The 19900-nt window shown below is 40.5% G+C and overlaps 1 protein-coding gene across 2 annotated transcripts in view; it reads left to right on the forward strand.

The window, feature by feature from the left end:
* TMEM87A (transmembrane protein 87A) overlaps positions 1 to 19900 on the forward strand; it is a 34459-nt gene that overhangs the window by 1511 nt on the left and 13048 nt on the right. For both annotated transcript variants that reach the window (XM_061611312.1, XM_061611313.1), the window contains exons 2-10: positions 2945 to 3005; positions 5020 to 5117; positions 8560 to 8676; positions 10670 to 10759; positions 11115 to 11280; positions 14380 to 14441; positions 15812 to 15995; positions 16737 to 16836; positions 17807 to 17900. In XM_061611312.1, the coding sequence (XP_061467296.1) occupies positions 2945 to 3005; positions 5020 to 5117; positions 8560 to 8676; positions 10670 to 10759; positions 11115 to 11280; positions 14380 to 14441; positions 15812 to 15995; positions 16737 to 16836; positions 17807 to 17900 (972 nt within the window). The remainder of the gene's footprint in view (positions 1 to 2944; positions 3006 to 5019; positions 5118 to 8559; positions 8677 to 10669; positions 10760 to 11114; positions 11281 to 14379; positions 14442 to 15811; positions 15996 to 16736; positions 16837 to 17806; positions 17901 to 19900) is intronic.

Below are 19900 nucleotides of genomic sequence, written 5' to 3' on the forward strand. Positions count from 1 at the left end.
TGGGAAGTATAGTTTGTGAAAGGTACTGAGAGTTGTGAGGAGACCCCTATTCCCCTCACAGAGCTACAGTTCCCAGAGTTCTCTGGGAAGAGGGATTGATTGTCAAACCACTCTGGCCTTTGGAGCTCTGTCAGGGGAATAAGAGTCTCCTAACTATTCTCAAAACCCTTCACAAACTACACTTCCCAGGATTCTTTGGGGGAAGCCATGACTGTTTTAAGTGGAATCATAGTGGAATAAATATATGGCATGAATGTAGCCTGAGTGTAGATTTGAACCTGGGTCTCCCAGTCCATCACTAGCCATCCAACTGGCACCGTGCATCTACATGTGTGTAGCCAATTCCTCCCACCCCCTCATTTCAATCAGGTGCAGTTTTAGTATGGCAGTATTGCATCTGCAAAGATTTCCAGAAAAACAGATGTATATTGTATGTGTCTCACAGCAGCCTTGACATATGATGCAATTGTAGTTCAGACATTAGCATAGTCAAGTCTTTCAAATGATGGCTAAGAAGTTGCCAAGTGCAAAGTTTACTATCTAATCCACATTTAAGATAGTACACACAGAGACATGGGAAAACCCACTCACATGGTAGTCTTTGCACAAGTTAAATAAATTATGTCACACTGTCATTAAAATCAAACTCTTTATTCTGCAAAATAGGGTGTATACAGATGACCATTTATTGTGCTCACACATGGTAATCCAAATAATCTATAATGATCTGACACACAGTGAAAAAATAGAGGGGACTCACTGATTTCAATATTTAAGTCTAGATCCAACCTGAATGGTTTATCTCCTGGCTATGTGCACTCTGTGATAACTTATTATTGGGTAGGATGTACCCAGAAAGTAGTACTGGAGGATTCCTGTTCAGCTCCCTGGCCGTTGACCTATTGGGTCCCTCAGGGTTCAGTTTTATCCCTCATGTTATTTAACATCTACATGAAACCGCTGGGAGAGGTCATCCGGGGGTTTGGGGTTCAGTGCAATCAGTATACGGATGACACCCAACTCTATTTCTCCTTTCCACCTAAAGCCAAGGAAGCTGTCCTGGTCCTAAACCAGTGCCTGGCATCAGTGATGGACTGGATGAGGGCAAATAAGTTGAAATTAAATCCAGACAAGACAGAGGTGCTCCTGGTCAGTCGAAAGGCAGATCAGGGAATAGGGATTCAGCCTGTGCTGGATGGGGTTACACTCCCCCTGAAGACACAGGTTCGCAGTTTGGGTGTGCTCCTGGACTCAGCTCTGAACTTGGAGGCCCAGGTCTCTGCTGTGGTCAGGAGTGCTTTTGCCCAGGTAAGACTGGTGCGCCAGCTGCGCCCATTCCTGGAGACGCCTGATTTGACTATGGTGATGCATACCTTAGTTACATCCCTTTTAGATTACTGTAACGCGCTCTACGTGGGACTGCCTTTGAAGACTGTTCGGAAACTTAAACTGGTACAAAGAGCTGCATCCAGAGTACTAACTGGGGTTGGTTATAGGGACCATACGACTCCCTTGTTACAGCAGCTCCACTGGCTGCCAGTTTGTTTCCGGACACAATCAAAGTGCTGGTTTTGACCTATAAAGCCCTACATGGCTTAGGTCCAGGCTATTTGTCAGACCGTATCTCCCTGTGTGAGCCTGCCCGAGCCCTGAGATCTTCAGGAGAGGCCCTTCTCTCAATCCCAACACATGCGCAAGTGCGTTTGGTGGGGACACGAGATAGGGCCTTTTTGGTGGCTGCCCCTAGGTTCTGGAACTCCCTTCCTAGGGAGGTATGAATGGCCCCTTCCTTGCTATCCTTTCGTCAGCAGACAAAGACTTTTTTATTCCGACAGGCTTTTAGTTTAGAAGGTATTTAAGATAGAACTCTGTAAGGTCGGTTGTATTGTCCCATGGTTTTACCTGTATTATTTTAATTTTTTTTGGTATTTTCGGTGTATGTTTCATGGTTTTAATGTCGTGAATAGTTTAATTGTATTTTAATTGTATATTTTTGTTTGCTTTTAACCATATGTAGTTTTTATCTGTAAGCCGCCGTGAGTTCCAGCTTTGGAAAAAGGGTGGGGTAAAAATAAAGATTCATTCATTCATTCGTAAATTGTTTTCTCTTCTGGTATAGTACAATGGGGAGGACAGTCTGGCTGGGAGTCTAGAGTCTGTGAGTTCAAATCCCCGCTTGTGTCTCCTGGGTGTCAAGGGCCAGCTAAAGATCACCCCCACAGTGAGTGGCTCAGGGGTTACGTGTCCTGCCACTTGTGCAGCCTTGGCCAAGCTGCATCGTCTGAAGGAGCCCAGTTGGCCCCCAGCTGGTAGTTGCGGACAAGGAAGAGGCTGGCTTGTGCAGCTGTGGCAAGCTGAGCAGGCCCTAGCCAGCTGGGGAGGACTGGCCTCAGAGTAAGGCAATGGTAAACCCCCTTTGAATACCGCTTACCATGAAAACCCTATTCATAGGGTAGCCATAAGTCGGGATCAACTTGAAGGCAGTCCATTTCCATTTTCCATCTATTTATAGAGACCAAGCTGTTTTTTTAAGTAGAGTTCAAAGGTATTTAAGAAATAACATGTGAATTAGTTAATACGTCTTGCCACCTTTCATCAGAATTGATTCCAGGTGGTTTACTAAATAAAAATATAGTGCAGTGCAACCCTGTGCATGTTTACTCATAAGTAGTATTGCTACTGTTAAATGGGGCTCATCAACCTCAACCAGAACAGCCAGTGGCCAGGGCTGATGGGAGTTGTAGTCCAGCGCCGTCTGGAAGGCAACAGATTCCCTGTCCCTGCTTTAGATCTTTATTTTAAAGATATATAATTACTTGACATCTTGGGGGAATATAATGTATTCCTATTTACTTACTGTTATTAAGCAAAAACAAATATTACTAATATATGATGGTCTTCCATTTCTAGCTGCTGCTTCTCTTTGCTTCCTTTTTTTGTATAGGGGAAGGGATTTTTTAACTTTGGAAAGATTCTCTTCAGCGACACTACCATTTTCCTAAAATGTAAGTGCATTCATACTATAGCTTATTGTATAATATGGCTGTTTTCTGTAACAGTTAACCCAGTCCCTGTTTGGGATTTAATGACTTCCCGCACTATAAAACTGCAGAGTGTGTCAATTATGTTACTCCCATTATCTATAGCAGCCTTTAATCCCCTGACTAAGAACACTCAGATATATTCTTCTTTGGTTCTTCCTTTGACCACCTGAGCCGCCATCTAGCAATTTAGTTAAGACTAAATTTCCATTAAAACCAATAGACATTAGTTTTGATTTATGTGAATCTTAATGCATTTTATGGGACCAACAGCACAGTCCTAAACATGTTTATTCAGAGGTAAGGCCCTTTGATTTCAACAGAACTTATTCCCATGCAAGTGTGCAATCGCAAACTAACTGCATTGGGGCCCTGATGTTTAGTTTGCTTCCCTAACAGATTGGACTGGTGTGTCGTTGCTTTTTGTGAATGCATACATGGATGATTCTTTTAAGGGCACTTTTATTTTATTTTGTTTTGTTAATTTATATTCTGCTTCATACTTCGACAAATCCAACAGAAAAGGATGAATATCAGAAATACTATACAAATTCTACATTCAAAACAAAATAATACTATTGCTGTTGCTGTTAATTATTTATTTATAAAAGTATTTATATGCCACTATCTCACAAAACATCAGGCTGTTTCATATATATTTCTATTTGGAAAGGACAGTATGCATTCTTTATTATTTTTAAAATAAATGGCCTTTAGCATTTTTTTATAAAAGCCCTGTATGTATTATGTTTGATGGATTTTCTCATCAGGCCAGCGTGACAACCACTTTTTTAAAAAAACCAAAAAGTGTGGAAGGCAAGATATAAAACTGCATAGCAGCGCAGTGTCAGTTCATTTGTTAGCCCTTTTCACTGTCTTGACACAAAGACAGTCATTTATTAGTGTGCACTTCAATTGTGGCATTTTATGTTCTGAGGGTTGCATTCTCAGCATTAACTACCTGTTTATCAGAGCATACTAGGGGGATAGAAGTTTGGAATACAATTGCTTGTATCTTCCTGTCTCACTGCAGTGTAATAAACTGAGGTTCCAAATTGTGGTAGACTGTTGTGTCAGGAAAGCACCCCTTTGTATTGAAGGAATCTTGCTGTGTTGGAATACTTTCAATTAGTGCATGTGATATGCTAGTCTATCATAAGGTGGGGGATGGTATGGAAAGTTGAATCTAATATTGGGATGAAAAAGCAGTATTATTAGTGTTGTTTCTAGGTTTACACAGATAAGGTGTTCTTCATAAAGCAAAAAGAAGATTTTTAACCTGAGACACAGATTTTTTTCAACTCACTGAAGCAGATTTGGGGGCACAAGGGAGGCCGCAGCAGGGAGAGGGAGGAAGGATAAGTCCTATTTGTACACTGTGTAAGTGAGATGCCACTGGAAATCACCAATAATTTCTTGAATTCAACTAAAGTGAAATATGTTGATTATTCCCAAATCTGTTCCAATTACGGGCGCGATCCAACGTTGCACCAGTGTTTGCAAAGGGACTTCCCCTTTCTCTCCTCTTGCAACCCACATGCCTTCTCAATCTGCTCTGGAGTGTCCCCCAACTCTCTGGAGCAGATTTTGGGGGCGGATGGAGGGTGCAGGTGGGGAAGAGGAGGGGGAAGGCCTGCGCACAAACGAGAAAGTCTGTTGCACAAGCAGGCTGACACCATAGTTGTAGCTCTCTCTCTAGATTCTTCCAGTTTTGTCCTGCAACATTATTTTGAAGATATGGAGGCATGTGCTTTCTGCACTCATTTTTATACCAAAAAGTCCTTTGAACTTCCCAGGATTTTCCTTGTCTCTCAACAGCTTGTATTCTTGCTGCCACTTTTCTTGTTTACAGTGAGCACTTTATCCTCAACTGCTGTGGGGTTAATGAGATGTTATTAGGAGCATGTTAGGAATAGTAACACAAAGAGCAGAAGATGATGTTTCCTGCATTTCTTAAGTACTTTTTTTATTTGTTTAGTTGAAGGCAATGAAAGTGCATGTGATCCATCACAAAGTTACAATGTCACCTGGTACTTGAGATATTCTGATTGCTACAATGAAGTCTTCAACTTTGGGGTAAGAAATTGGTATTAAAAACTACTAAAGCCGTGAAGTCTGCCAGTCATCTGGATAATTGCAACAAGTAACAACTGCTGCCAGGCAAACACCCAAGTAGTAAATAGCCCTGGCTGCTGTGGTAGTGAAGCATAGTTAGCCACCATTGCCTGAGTCAGAACTGTGCTACTTATTGATTTACACTCCACCTTGTCCTCCAGGTTTCGGGTGATTTTCATAAATGGCATTAGTATCCACCTCTGTTTCCAACAAGCTCACAATCTAAGTGTTAGGTACGTTGTTTTGAGGAAACAGACAGGAAATAAATACATAAAATACAACTCCCTCTTTTCCTACATTTTTAGAGTCCCTTTTGAGAAATACATAATTTTGCCCTCCGGTTGTTGCTGGACTACTCCTTTCACATTCACAGTAGTGGTGGAACTGAAAGGTGAGGATGGCAGTGTATCAGCGTTTCAGTAGCAATGGCTAAACATATTCATGGCGGTGGTGGTGGTGATTGCCACTTTTATTCATTTCCATGATGCTGTAGCATGTGGAGAATTGAACTATTTAATTTAGTCTTGTGGTTGGCTAATATCTAAAAATTTGATATTTTCTCCTAAAATAGCGCTGGATGCTAGTGTCCAAGAATATGAACTATTTTTAGTGCCCATTCTGCACAATATCTTATGGAGTTTTCTACTTAAAGAAAGTAGGGAGAATCGCTCCTTGAATTTGTAGATACCAAATCAGTGCCCTTTAATGATGTCAGGAAAGGAACACATGAAGCTGCCTTGATAGAAGATCTTTTTGTCCCTCTAGCCCGATATTATCTCTGCTGTCAGTGGCTCTTCAGGACATGGATTGTTATGGGTTGTATTCAATTGAGTCCTACCCAGAGTAGACCCACTGAAAACAAATAAACCTAAATTAGTCATGTCCATTAACTTCAGCTGGTCTGCTCTGAGTAGGACTAGCGTTAATTACTACTCTGCCTTTTCTTCAAAGCATTGTAACAGCTCACAGAAGTAATTTCAATATTTCTGTTTTATGTATTGCTTAACATTTTACTGGATTTTTATTGCATTTTGATATTATGTACTAATTTTTTGCTTGTGAGTTTATTATTGTAATTTGTGTGAGCTGCTTGTGTGTGTTAAGCGCCTTCAAGTCGACTATGACTTATGGCGACCCTATGAATCAGCCATCTCCAACAGCATCTGTTGTGAACCACCCTGTTCAGATCTTGTAAGTTCAGGTCTGTGGATTCCATTACGGAATCATTCCATCCCTTGTTTGGTCTTCCTCATTTTCTACTCCCTTCCGTTTTTCCCAGCGTTATTGTGTTTTCTAGAATCATGTCTTCTCATGATGTGTCCAATGTATGATAACCTCAGTTTCATCATTTTAGCTTCTAGTGATAGTTCTGGTTTAATTTGTTCTAACACCCAATTATTTGTCTTTTTCGTGGTCTGTGGTATCTGCAAAGCTCTCCTCCAACACCACATTTCAAATGAGTTTATTTTTCTCTTATCCACTTTTCTCACTGTCCAGCTTTCACATCCATACATAGAGATCGGGAATACCATGGTCTGAATGATCCTGACTTTATTGTTCAATGATACATCTCTGCATTTGAGAACTTTTTCTCCTTCTCTCATAGCTGCCCTCCCCAGTCCTAGCCTTCTTCTAATTTCTTGACTATTGTCTCCATTTTGGTTGATGACTGTGCTAAGGTATTGATAATCTTTGACAAGTTCAATGTCCTCATTATCAACTTTGATAAATTTTCTGTAGTCATTACTTTAGTCTTCTTGATGTTCAGCTGTAGTCCTGCTTTTGTGCTTTCCTCTTATCTTTCATCAGCATTCGTTTCAAATCATTACTGGTTTCTGCTAGTATGGTATTGTCTGCGTATCTTAAATTATTGATATTTCTCCCTCAGATTTTCACACCTCCTTCATCTTGGTCCAATCCCTCTTTCTGTGTGATACGTTCTGGATATAAATTAAACAAATAGGGTGATGAAATACACCCCTGTCTCACACCCTTTCCGATTGGGAAGCAATCGGTTTCTCCATATTCTGTCCTCACAGTAGCCTCTTGTCCAGAGTATATGTGGCGCATCAAAACAATCAGGTGCTGTGGCACCCCCATTTCTTTTAAAGCATTCCATAGTTTTTCGTGATCTACACAATCAAAGGCTTTGCTGTAATCTATAAAACACAGGGTGATTTCCTTCTGAAATTCCTTGGTCTGTTCCATTATCCAACTTATGTTTGTCATATGATCTCTGGTACCTCTTCCCTTTCTAAATCCAGCTTGAATACCTGGCATTTCTCGTTCCATATATGGTCAGAGTCTTTGTTATGGAATCTTGAGCATTACTTTACTTGCATGGGATATTAAGGGAATAGTTTGATAATTACTGCATTCCCTGGGATCCCCTTTCTTTGGAATTGGGATGTATATTGAACGCTTACAGTCTGTGGGCCATTGTTTTATTTTCTATATTTGTTGACAATTTTTTGTCAAAATTTTGACAGATTCCATCTCAGTAACCTGTAGCAACTCTATGGTATGCCATCTATTCCTGGTGATTTGTTTCTTCCAAGTATTTTAAGCTTTCGCCTCACATTCTAAAATTTCTGGTTCTTCTTCATACGGTTCCTCCATGAATGAATCTGTCATCCCTGCATCTCTTTTATATAGTTCTTCAGTGTATTGTTTCCATCTTCCTTTTATTTTATCTCGGTCAGTTAGTGTGTTCTCCTGTTGATTATTCAACATCCCTATTCTTGGTGTAAATTTCCCTTTGATTTCTCTAATCTTTCGGAATAGGGCTCTTGTTTTACCTTTTTGATTATCCTGTTCTATTTCTATACAATAATTATTGTAGTAGTTTTCTTTGTCCCTATATACGAGTCGCTGTATTATTGCATTTAGGGTTCTGTGTTTCCCTCTCCTTTTGCCTTTGCTTTCCTTCTTTCTTTAACCATTTTAAGAGTTTTGTCAGTCTTCCATTGAGGTATTTCTTTTTAATTAGAGGTAATTTTGCATTCTTCCCTGATAATGTCTCTGACTTCACTCCATAGTTCTTCTGGTTCTCTATCAGGTAGGTTAAAAGTTTCAAATCTGTTCCTTATTTGATCTTTAAATTTTTCTGGGATGTTATTTAAATTGTATTTTGGGATTATGATTGCTTTAGTTTTGTTATATTAAGCTGTATATAAACTATTAATGTGATTTTTCATGTTTAGTGATATTCTGCTTAATATAAAAAAACCTCTAAGCAGCTCACACAAATTACAATAATCTATCTTTCAGATCACTTGCTCCTTGGCCCTTTTAATGGATGTTGTTTTCTGTGTCCTGTGAGAAACGGTGTTGTCTGCCTTTTTAGTTTTCTAGCTGCTGTTGGCCCATCAGCTAGATCAGGTTATGTCTTGTGTCTTGACAGGATGAACAGGCAAACCATTATTTTAATAACACTGTGGAAGAACACCCAGGTTGGTCGGGATACTACGCTATGTCTTCTCACTACTTCCCCAACTGTTCTGATATCTTCAGGCCACAGGTAGGCACAGAGCAGAACCTACGGCAGGGTGGACAGAAGCAGGAAGGGCATGAATGGTTGGAGCTCAGACTTTCTGGTGGGCTGAGGATACACATATGCCCGCATTACTCGCTCTCTGTTTGGGCCAGTCTGCTTCTCTGAGCAACCGTGCTCAGAAAAAGGTCTTGTAGCATTATGCTTCCTTTGCAAAGAGGAACATGGGAAATGCTAATGGACAGGAAATCTCTGGAAAATGGGATCACAAGTAGACTGGCTTATGAGCAAAACATGGCTTTTCTGTTTGGCCAGTATGGTGGTTTGTTTCCATTTTATTTGTATGTTTATTATTTTTCTATTTTCTTTTTATCTAAACGTCACTAGGTACTTTTATTGAAGAGTGGTGTAAAAATAACTATCATCATAGCTGGTTTACTAAGGCTGCAATCCAGTACATGTCTGCTCAGAAGTAAGCTCCATTGGGTTCAATGGGACTTACTCCCAGGTAAGTGTGTATTGGATTGCAACCTAAATAAGTGAAGGTTTATGTGCCCTGCAAAGTTTTTTCCCCTGAATGTCTGTAACTGCTATTAGTTCCATCCAAATTGCTCCACTCTCTATATGTTGTCACTATTTATTTGGCGCAATATAATCATGTATGCCTGAAGCCCCAGTCCTGATTAGCTCCATTGCATTTGTTGGCTCCATCTTGCCTTCAGCTTTTGCCTAAATTCACATAACTCCCGTTGCCTTTTGAGCTTGATTCTGCCTGCAATCCACTATCTTCCACAGCACATTATGGAAAATCCTGCAACACGTTGCAGGTCAGGGATGGCCAACTTCTTGTGCCTAAGGGACACAAGATTTTCCCAAGCCAGGCAGCTTAGGGGCTGTATCCCTCTCCCTGGCCATGCCATCCTGAACCCTCCATTTAGCAGCTTGGCTTTGAAGAATCCTATCAACCCTGACTCTAGCAACTGATAGGGAGGGGTGCCTGCAAAGTAAGACATGGGGCCAGGAGGGAGTTATACCCTAGAGACCTCTGTAATTAAGAAATGGGGGGGTGCCTGCCAGATAAGAAGTGACACACCGTGTGTTCCAGTCTGGTGGAGGGAAGGATGGCAGCCAGAGCTTTGAAAAAGCAGAATGGGGGCTGGATGCATCTCATGAGCCACCAGCTCATCATCTCTGTCCTGTAGTGCATGCTCAGATCGTATTATGTTTCACCACCGCCATGCATGAATTGATCATTTCACCTTAAACACACCTAAAGTTTCTCATGTTTAGGGGGCCACATTGCAGGGAAGGATCAGTAGAGTTGGGCAAACTTTCGCTTGTCTGCCATTATTCATTGTTAGGTTGCCATTGAACCCCAGAGTTCCATGGAGCCCAGTCTGAAGCTAGAATGATCTACAGGATGAAAATGTTGTCTAGCACAGCTCTTTCAAAGAGCCACTTACTTATGTAAAGATATTTGATCTTGAGGAAGTGAATTTCCCCACTTGGAAACCATAGTTCAAACTACTCCTTTTATTTGTATTTTATTCGAGCAGTGCTTCCCCTGATGAAGTGTGAGTGTACATTGGGAGATGGGACTGCTGTCTCATGTAACATCCCAACTTGTTTCATAAAACATTGTTTATCTAAAACTTCTGATTACCTGAACTCAGTCCCCATGTAATCCTGTGTCACTGCAATACCTGTGTAAATAGTATTTTTGTTTATCCAGCCTTCTAGTTGTCCAAATGTTTTTGTATATCTTCTGAACCACACAAGTCAAGTATATAATGCTTTGCCTGTATGCTGTGTGTGTATGTGTACGGTGCTTTTTTGATAAAAAATGAGGTGCTGGTACTCAGATCTTGATAAAAGTACTATACTATGGGTGCCAGCACAAAGTGACTGGCATGGGCAGCAAAAAAAAGAGGTGCCAGTACTCCATACTGGTGAGCTGTCACACATACAAAAGCCCTGTATATAGATAATAGATATATAAAATTTCTAAATTTATTATTAGGTTTTCTACAAAGAATTTGTTCATCCAGAACCCCTCTCAGGAGGAAAACAAGAGGATGGAACAAACCGTACTATTGTAGCAGAGAATTCTGTAAGTATGAGAGAGGTGATCTATAACACAGGAGAGGACAACTTTTGTGTTGGATCAGTCTCCTTCCCTCTGTGTGGCTACTGAATAAGCAGGATGTGCCACTGATAACATCTGTGCTTGGCTCTGTCCTATTTAAATCAACTTCAAAATGCCTAATGTTGACTTTAGAGTGCACATGATAGATTTTTACAAACTATGCTGATTTTGAGTTCAGCTTAGATTGCATTTCTTTTTCATTAAAGTCATGTTGTTTATGAGGGAGAAATGTCTGCTGCTTGCATTCTTAGGAAAAAAGAGGCAGAGCTTGATTTGCTCTGTATGGTGCTTTATCCTCATTTGAATTTGTTTTTTTCAGGCAATGAATGCTGTGATGAGAACCTGGCAAGACGGGCCTTATATCTTTATTGTGCACATTGCAATTTCATCCTCGAAGGATGCCAGTGTGAAAGTGAAAAGAACAACAAGCGATGGATTGCCAAAAGTTACAGCTTCCTCTGAACCACAAGGAACACATTTTAATAGTGAGCCATGCATATTAGTTCATTTAATTTTGAAGTTTGTTCTAAATGCTTTGACACCACATGATATTTGACCTCCAGGACTGTATCTGTGGTAAAGTTTAGGAGTGAGCCGTGGGCTTACTGCAGGTTCTCTTGTGGCTGTCAAGTATTGTTGGACTAGATTCCAGAAGGGGAAGTAAGCAAGAGTTCTTGGCTACTGTAAACCACCCCTTAGGCATTCAAGTGTAATGATATCTGCAGACACTTCAGTTCTTGGGGTCTTTTCAATATTTTTCCTGGTGGAGCTCCTTTTTCCTTTAGAGCAAGAGAGAGATTCACAGTCCAATACTGAGATAAAGAAAAATCCCAGTTGTATCTGAAACATTGCTGATTCTTGTATTTCACATAAGGGAGGACTTCTTCATAAATATGAGCATAGAAAAGAAAGAGGCTGCAGTTATGTAAGAAGGAAAATTTCTGTTGGATTGGAATGTCTAGAAAAGGCAGATGCAGACCACTGCTTGTTCTTCCTGTAACTGAATGAACAAGCTGTGTAAGCTTGTTAAAGGAGCAATTTGGCAACTCTTGTACTTCTTGTTTGTGTGACCAACACAGGAGTAGAGGCTATTGCATAGGTTCTTGATCCTCCAAACAATTGTGAATTGCAGAGGAACATTTCTTCTTTATTGAGCCTCACAATATGCATTTTTGCTATAGTACACTTTTTAAGATAGTCTCGCACAACATGAAACCCTTGCTTTCTCTTCCTCTAGAGGAAAAAGTAGCCACACCCTTTTTCTGCCTTGTGTTACGGCCTGTATTATTGGCAATCCTTATGTCTTTTCAATCACAGGCAGGCACAATAAATGAGAGGTTCATCAAGTCGTCAGTGGACTGTCATAGATACGTGATGTGCTATGTGTGGCTTGATAGGTCAGAATTAGTGGATGCCTGTTTTAAGGGAAAATATTGGTGGGGAGATGTTTAATTACAGTGTGGGGGCAGTTGCAGAGAGAGAAACCCTTTTTGGGTTTTGCTGTTTGCTATCCTTGTATTTCACACATCCATATCCTTCTGACTTTTCCTCGGCATTTGAGGGGTAGAGTGCCGGGAAGAGTACACTATTCTGGGATGTTTTCACAGTTGATTAAAATAATGCTTTTTATGTTGGAATGCGTCACGTATGGATTATTAATATGAGACAGGGGATATGGGACCTGCAACAAAATATTGTAGTGTGGATTGCCCTTGTTTGGTGTTCCAGATAGTTATGCCCTCTTCTAGTATACTCCATTCCACCCCACCATCCCCAACAGACATACCGTGTTCTGTGGCCATTGAGCATGCTCAAGGCACAATGGGCTGTTTTGATGCCCCACATTAGTTTTTTGTTTAGTTCTACAAACCCTGGGGTTTCCCCAAGCCTGCCAATACCTCTGTCTTACGTGCGCATTGTGTTATTTTAGATGCATAAGGATCAGCACTTGGAGAATAAGTTTCTTAGTGTATATGACAACAGAAGAGAGCCACTTTCAAATCAAATAATGTTCTAGCCAGTGTAGGTATTACACTCCAACCAGTTTTTGCATGTCCCATGCCCTTCATTTGAATGCAACTTGTGAAAGCAACTGTATTCTTTTTCTGAAAAGCACTTGGCTTTTAATAATTGTTCTGGGTGGCAATTTAAAATAAAATTCAGCCTTATCTGAAAGCTTGCGGGGAAGATTTTTATAGCCTTAGTGGCTGTTTGCATGGTGTTGCTGTGGAAATATTTGGAAAGGAGGAATGAGGTGAATTTCTGTCTTGGAATATAGAATAAAAGAGTTTTACTAAGGTTCTCTGTCAGTTGTGTACTAGAGAACACAAGGAAAGGATCAAAACTAAAACAGCAAATATTGTAATGCCTTTATTCACCTCTATGCTGCAATCACAGTTGGAATGCGGCGTACTGTTCAGGTCACTAGTTGTTGCTGCTGCTATCAGTAAACTGTTGTGAGTTGCTGTGTTATGCATTTAGGGGTTGTGTTATTTTATGGATTTCATGCATTGCTTTTATCTTGTTTGACTGTGTTGTAAAGTGCCCTGTGGCTTGTGCAAAGGGCAGCAAATAAATCATTTAAATAAATAAAATGTTTTAAAAATTACTGTAAAGCTGGAAAAGATGTATAAAAAGTCAACCACAGTGTTCAGGGGGCTAACGCAACTACCTTACTTTGGGCTTTTTAGGTGTTTTTTTTTAAATATGTGAATAAGAAGGGGCATTATAGAAGAACTATATCTATAATTATGCAGAGAGCCAGTGAGGTGTAGTGGTTAGACAGCCTTTCCCAACCGGTGTGCCTCCAGATGTTGTTGGACCACAACTCCCATCAACCTCAGCCATTGGCAATGCTGGCTGAGGCTGATGGGAGTTGTGGTCCAACAACATCTGGAGGCACACTTGTTGGGAAAGGCTGGGTTAGAGTGTTGGACTACAACCTGGGAGACCAGGGTTCAAATCCCCACACAGCCATGAAGCTCACTGGGTGACCTTGGGCCAGTCACTGCCTCTCAGCCACAGAGGAAGGCAATAGTAAACCCCCTCTGAATACCGCTTACCATGAAAACCCTATTCATAGGGTCACTGTAAGTCGGAATCTACTTGAAGGCAGTCCATTTCCATTTCATAATTATGCATGGTGGGGAGAAAATGGATAGATTTTTTCCCTTCTCTGATATGTGGGAGATGTAGTGACAGGCAAAAGGAAGAGCATAGTTGAACTATGGAATTTATTACAACAACATGTGGTGATGTTCACTAACTTAGATGGCTTTAAAAGGCTGATTGGACAAATTCATGGAGGATAAGGCTGTCAGTGGCTACTAATTACTCATGATGGCTATAGTCTCCCTCTAAGATAGAGGCAGCAAGCCTCTGAATACCAGTTTCTGGGGAAGCATAGTGGGAGAGGGCCTTTGCCTTCATGTCTGTCTTGTGGCTTTCCAGAGCTACATGGTTAGCCACTTTGGGAAACATGATGTGGAAAATACAGGCTTTTCGTCTGATCCATCAGGCTCTTCTCATGTTTTGATGTATTCCTGATTCCCTACTCTCTCCTTTGTGTGGTTATTTTTTGACAGTGATTGTGGAGGTGAAAGGTCCATACGAATACCTCTCTCTAGCAGATTATCCTCTCATGATCGTAAGTTAATTCAATTATTGGACATAAAATGCCTGTAATTTGTTTCAAGCAAATAAGCAATTGTAAAAAATTTTTATTGACAGTGAAGGATAATCCCCCTCTGGCCACATCTCTACCGAAATAATTTGCAAGAAATTGGGGTGGGGCGCAGCACTAGGGATTAAGTCTGGTATTAGTGTCTCTATTATTATTTAATGTTTAAGGAGTGCTGTCAGTGTTTGGCACTGTGCAGAACACAGAAGCAAGCGTGTCACTGCCTATAGAGCTTAGTCTGCTTCAGATTTACAGGAAAGCGGAAAGCAGAAAGCGGTCAGAGATTGACAGCGTGTGATGAGGATGGCATAGTGGAGGAGCATATACGTGTGGGCTGGGTCAGTAGCAAAAAGGCTGTGTTACTGCATTGGGTATTGAAGAGACGGAAGCAGCTTGGGAAATTGAAAGAGTTATGTTTCAATAATGGATAGTTTTTTTGCAATACTTCTTGCATGTATTCCTTGAATGTCCAATTCATCTTTCAAGCCAGTCTTTTCCAGGACACACTTGGACCTTTTTTTTTTTAAAGTCATGTTCCACACAGTTAATCATGTCCATGTGCATTTCTTTTTAATGCAATTTAAAGCAATCATGTAAATATTTTCTTGACATGCCAAATTGTCAGTACAATTGATACATGAATTGCATTTCTCAGATTCAACTTTTTTGGCTCACAGATGGGAAAATCTCTGTTTTCCATTTTTTGTTATTCTTGAGTGTGCCGTTGCTTTTTCTTCATTAATGCCACTTTGCTTTAGTGTTGACCTTCCCAAACAACTCTGCTATCAGATAGTAATCATACAAGGAAACCTCTACTTCTTCTCCTTGAGTAAATAAGAAGGTGATATTGATCTAAAGATTTTTCTTTTTTCTGGGGGAAGGTGAAATACTTTTGCTTCTGTTGAAGCTGAACTGTTTCCTGGAAAACCAAGAAAGTATCTGAAAAGGAAATCTTTAGGCTGGGGACACAAAACCGAGAGACAAGCTAAGTTAAAGTCACCGAAATCTTTATATAGGCCCAGTGTCAGTTCCTGGCATAAGGGGCGAGGGTATCAGCCATGGTAGCAACACTACTGAGGTGGGGGGGAGAGTCAGTAGTACTATGCTGAGGACATACTCAAGCCTTGTGCCAGCCTTGCCTGTATTGGTTTATACTTTAGTCCAAGAATATATTTAAAGATGAAAAATTCTGCTCCAAGGGAGATTTTTATCACCAACACACTTCATAAAACTGCGAAAAGCTGTTAGAGGAATAAATGCATATAAGTAAGCAGCTATAGAAATGCTGATTGTTACTTTCCTTTAACCTCCAACTTGCTTTTGTCTCTATGTAATAGTTTTTCATGGTGATGTGTATTGTGTATGTGTTGTTTGGAGTTCTGTGGCTTGCATGGTCAGCCTGCTACTGGCGGGACCTCCTGAGGATCCAGTTCTGGATTGGTGCAGTTATCTTCCTGGGAATGTTAGAGAAAGCAGTTTTCTATGCAGAATTCCAGAATATCCGCTACAAAGGAGAATCTGGTATGTGGGAATAACATCTTTAAATATTTTTGAGAACACAATGGCATAGATAATTTGATGTCATTAATATAGTAGCAATTATATTTTTACTGATACTATCTGTATCTGTAGCTGATATCTGTTAATTTAGCTTAATGAGGGTGTTTAGTTAATGAAGAGAGCTACATTATTAACCACAGAAACATATATCCTATTACTTTTTAAAATATATATATCATTTTTATTACGAATTTCCAACAACAGAATAATGAACAATCAATGAACTACAATGGTTCGTATCATCAATTACACAAAACATTCTACAGAAATCAGGTCTTCCTCTTGGTTAATTCAGAACATCCCACCAAAATGATCTTTGATGATCAGGCAGCCAAATCTCTCCCTCCTACCCATTTGAAGTGATTTTGCATCCTGGGACCAGCCTTAATCGTGTATTATATAACTGATATTATGCTAAATGTGTTTACTTCTAATTGACCCTGTTTAGTTTGATGAGGCTTACTTCCAAATAAGTGTGCTCATGATTTCAGCTACTGTACAGATATCTCTCTTACAGAGATAGACTTTTCTGATATGCCTCAAGATATTTTTTTTCCCTTTGTAAAATAGTCTCTCCTTTAAGATTTGGCTTCTCGTGAATGACATTCCTGTATAGTAATATATGTTGCAACTCAGCGCAAGCTTCAGGTCCTAAACAACCTGTTTAATAACACAATTGTCCTGTGTATTCTTTGTTTACAGTCCAAGGGGCGCTGATATTAGCTGAGCTGCTGTCAGCATTGAAACGTTCACTCGCTCGAACTCTTGTTATTATAGTAAGCCTGGGATATGGCATAGTAAAGTAAGTACTAAGACTGAGAATCCTTCAAGGTGGTCCTCCTCCATTTGACTTGAAAGACCCAATGCTAGCTCTCCTGTCCCCTCTCTCTCCTTCAAGGGGAAGAGCCAGGCACTTCATCATGGAGAAGGGAGAATGGGTAGCAGGGGAATGCGGGCTCCAGAGGTGATGGGAAAGGGCCAAGATGGGACTCTTTTCCAGAAGGAAAAGATGATCTCTTTTCCCCCTGGGGATGATGGGACAGAACTACAAGTGAAATTGAGGTGAGGGGTCTGCTGCAATTCTACTTGCTAAAAGTTGAGCACTCCTGCTTTGAATGCTCACCCCAACCTCTGTCAAGTTTCATACACTGTGACTGTGTTGTTAAAGGAGTTACATGTCTTTTGCTTCCAAAATGATTGGTTTGCCCAAAATGATTTATTTGATGCAAAACATTTAATATTTTTGATTAACAAACAGTTTTGATGTATTTAGACTTTTAAGTTGGCTTGCTTCCATTGAAATTTATGTATTTATTTTCTTACATTTCTATCCCACATGTCTTCTATCATGGAATTCAGTGTAGCATACATGTGGTTTCCCAGGCAGTCTCACATTGAGGCACTGACTAGAACCAGGCCTACCAGGGCTGTTTAGCTTCAGCAAAGTGGTGGGCTTCATGTACCTTCAGAGCATATCCTGGTGTGCTTTCTTCCATGACTTGCAGATAGCAGCCACAGTAATATGAATGAGTCAAAACAAAACCAGCTACGACTTCCGCTTAGGGATGTTGGAAATCTGAGTCTCATGTCTGCAAAACTAGGATAATGGAAAGGATTTGCAACTGATATTGCTCCAAGCATCGTCCAGAACACCAAAAAAGAACAGTTATCTAGATGGACAAATGATATGTGACCTGTTATGTGATTGCCATTTCTTAGACAGATATATGTCTCCCCTTTGTTTTAAATGTCTCCTTTTATTTTCATTGCAGACCTCGCCTTGGAGTTACTCTTCACAAAGTAGTTGTGGCTGGAGCCCTCTATTTATTATTTTCTGGCATGGAGGGTGTCCTTAGAGTCACAGGGGTTAGTAATCACTTATTGGAATTTCACATCTCTCATATACAGACTTTAATTTGGTGCCATGCAATGTTGTATAATAGGTAATAATGGATATATTTTGAATTTTGTTGAACTAGCCTTTTACTGTGCATCTGTTCTACACTCTTTCCATGCAAACATGTTTAGAGAGAGGCTGTTTGCCCATTTGTAACTTTGTAAAGCTTTGCACAGATTAATCTTGACTTCATTATTTTTTTTGTGGCTGAACCTTGCTTTGTTCCTATTATGTCTGACGCTTCCTTGGTGTGCATTCACTCACTCACTCGTGTGTATGTACAAACGCACACTCTCACATTCAAAAACTGAAGTTCACAGACAGTTCATCCTCATTTCCATTTGGTTTTCACTTTTTTATTGTTACATGTTGTGCAGCTGTGTAACTTTATAGCTCCATGTGCAGAAAGATACCTCTAATATGGGAACCTTGGAAGGATCAGCTAACCAGTTATGATGCATTGTAATGTAGCTAATGCAGATCTGTGTCATGTGGAATAAAAGTGAGATAACATGCACGCTCAGTCTGCATTAAATCTAGAGAAGGAAATTCCTTCTTTCCCAGTGGATTTTAGCAGAGGATTGTGATACTGCAAAATATTTATTTATTTATTTATTTTATTAAATTTATATACCGCCCCATAGCCGAAGCTCTCTGGGCGGTTCACAACAGTCATACATCAAATACAATAAACCACATATTTAGACAATTTAAAATGACTTTAAAAAATTTTAAATTCTTTAAAAAGTTAAAAAAACAATTTTAACACATACTAAAATGCCTGGGAGAAGAGGAAAGTTTTGACCTGGCGCCGAAAAGATAATAATGTTGGTGCCAGGCGTACCTCATCAGGAAGATTGTTCCATAATTCAGGGGCCACCACTGAAAAGGCCCTTTTTCTTGTTGATACCCTCCGAGCTTCCCTATGAGTAGGCACCCGGAGGAGGGTCTTCAATGTTGAGCGTAGTGTACGGGTAGGTTCATATCGGGAGAGGCGTTCCATCAGGTATTGTGGTCCCGAGCCGTATAAGGCTTTATAACACCAGCACTTTGAACCGGCCCGGAAACATATAGGCAGCCAATGCAAGCGGGCCAGAATCGGTGTTATATGTTCGGACTGCCAGGTCCCTGTTATCAATCTGGCCGCTGCATTTTGCATGAGCTGCAGTTTCCGAACCGTCTTAAAAGGCAGCCCCACGTAGAGCGCATTGCAGTAATCTAATTTAGAGGTTACCAGAGCATGAACAACTGAAGCGAGGTTCTCTCTGTCCAGATAGGGACGTAGCTGGGCCACCATCCGGAGTTGGTAAAAAGCACTCCGTGTCACCGAGGCTACTTGTGCCTCGAGTGACAGGGATGGTTCTAAAAGAACTCCCAAGCTACGAACCTGCTCCTTCAGGGGGAGTGCAACCCCATCCAGAACAGGTCGAACATCCGCCATCCGGTCAGAAGAACCACCCACTAACAGCATCTCAGTCTTGTCTGGATTGAGCCTCAGTTTGTTAGCTCTCATCCAGTCCATTGTCGCAGCCAGGCATTGGTTCAGCACATTGACACCCTCACCTGAAAAAGATGAAAAAGAGAAGTAGAGCTGCGTGTAAATACAGAAATCTGTTTACATAAGATGGTATCCGACTAGGTCATTCTCAGAATAGGCCCACTGAAATCAATGGATCTATTCTGGGTATGATTTAGTCAGATACCATCCATAGATTACATTGTGTAATCAATGGTACGTTTCAAAAAATGTTGCTATATGGAAGTACTGAATTCTTGAAATGTTTTTCCTGAGTTGGGTTTTGGAAGATAGGCTTTATTATACATCATGCACAAGTCAGAGTAAGTGTACAGAACTGTGAAGTCACATGGCTTTGACTATCCTTTGATGAATGTTTGCTCTTGGATGACTATTCTTCCCATGTTTGAGGTTATCAGCCTAATGGCCGTTGCTCCTCAGTTTTATGCTGAT

This window comes from Rhineura floridana, chromosome 2 (assembly GCF_030035675.1).
Source record: "Rhineura floridana isolate rRhiFlo1 chromosome 2, rRhiFlo1.hap2, whole genome shotgun sequence".
Taxonomy (NCBI): domain Eukaryota; kingdom Metazoa; phylum Chordata; class Lepidosauria; order Squamata; family Rhineuridae; genus Rhineura; species Rhineura floridana.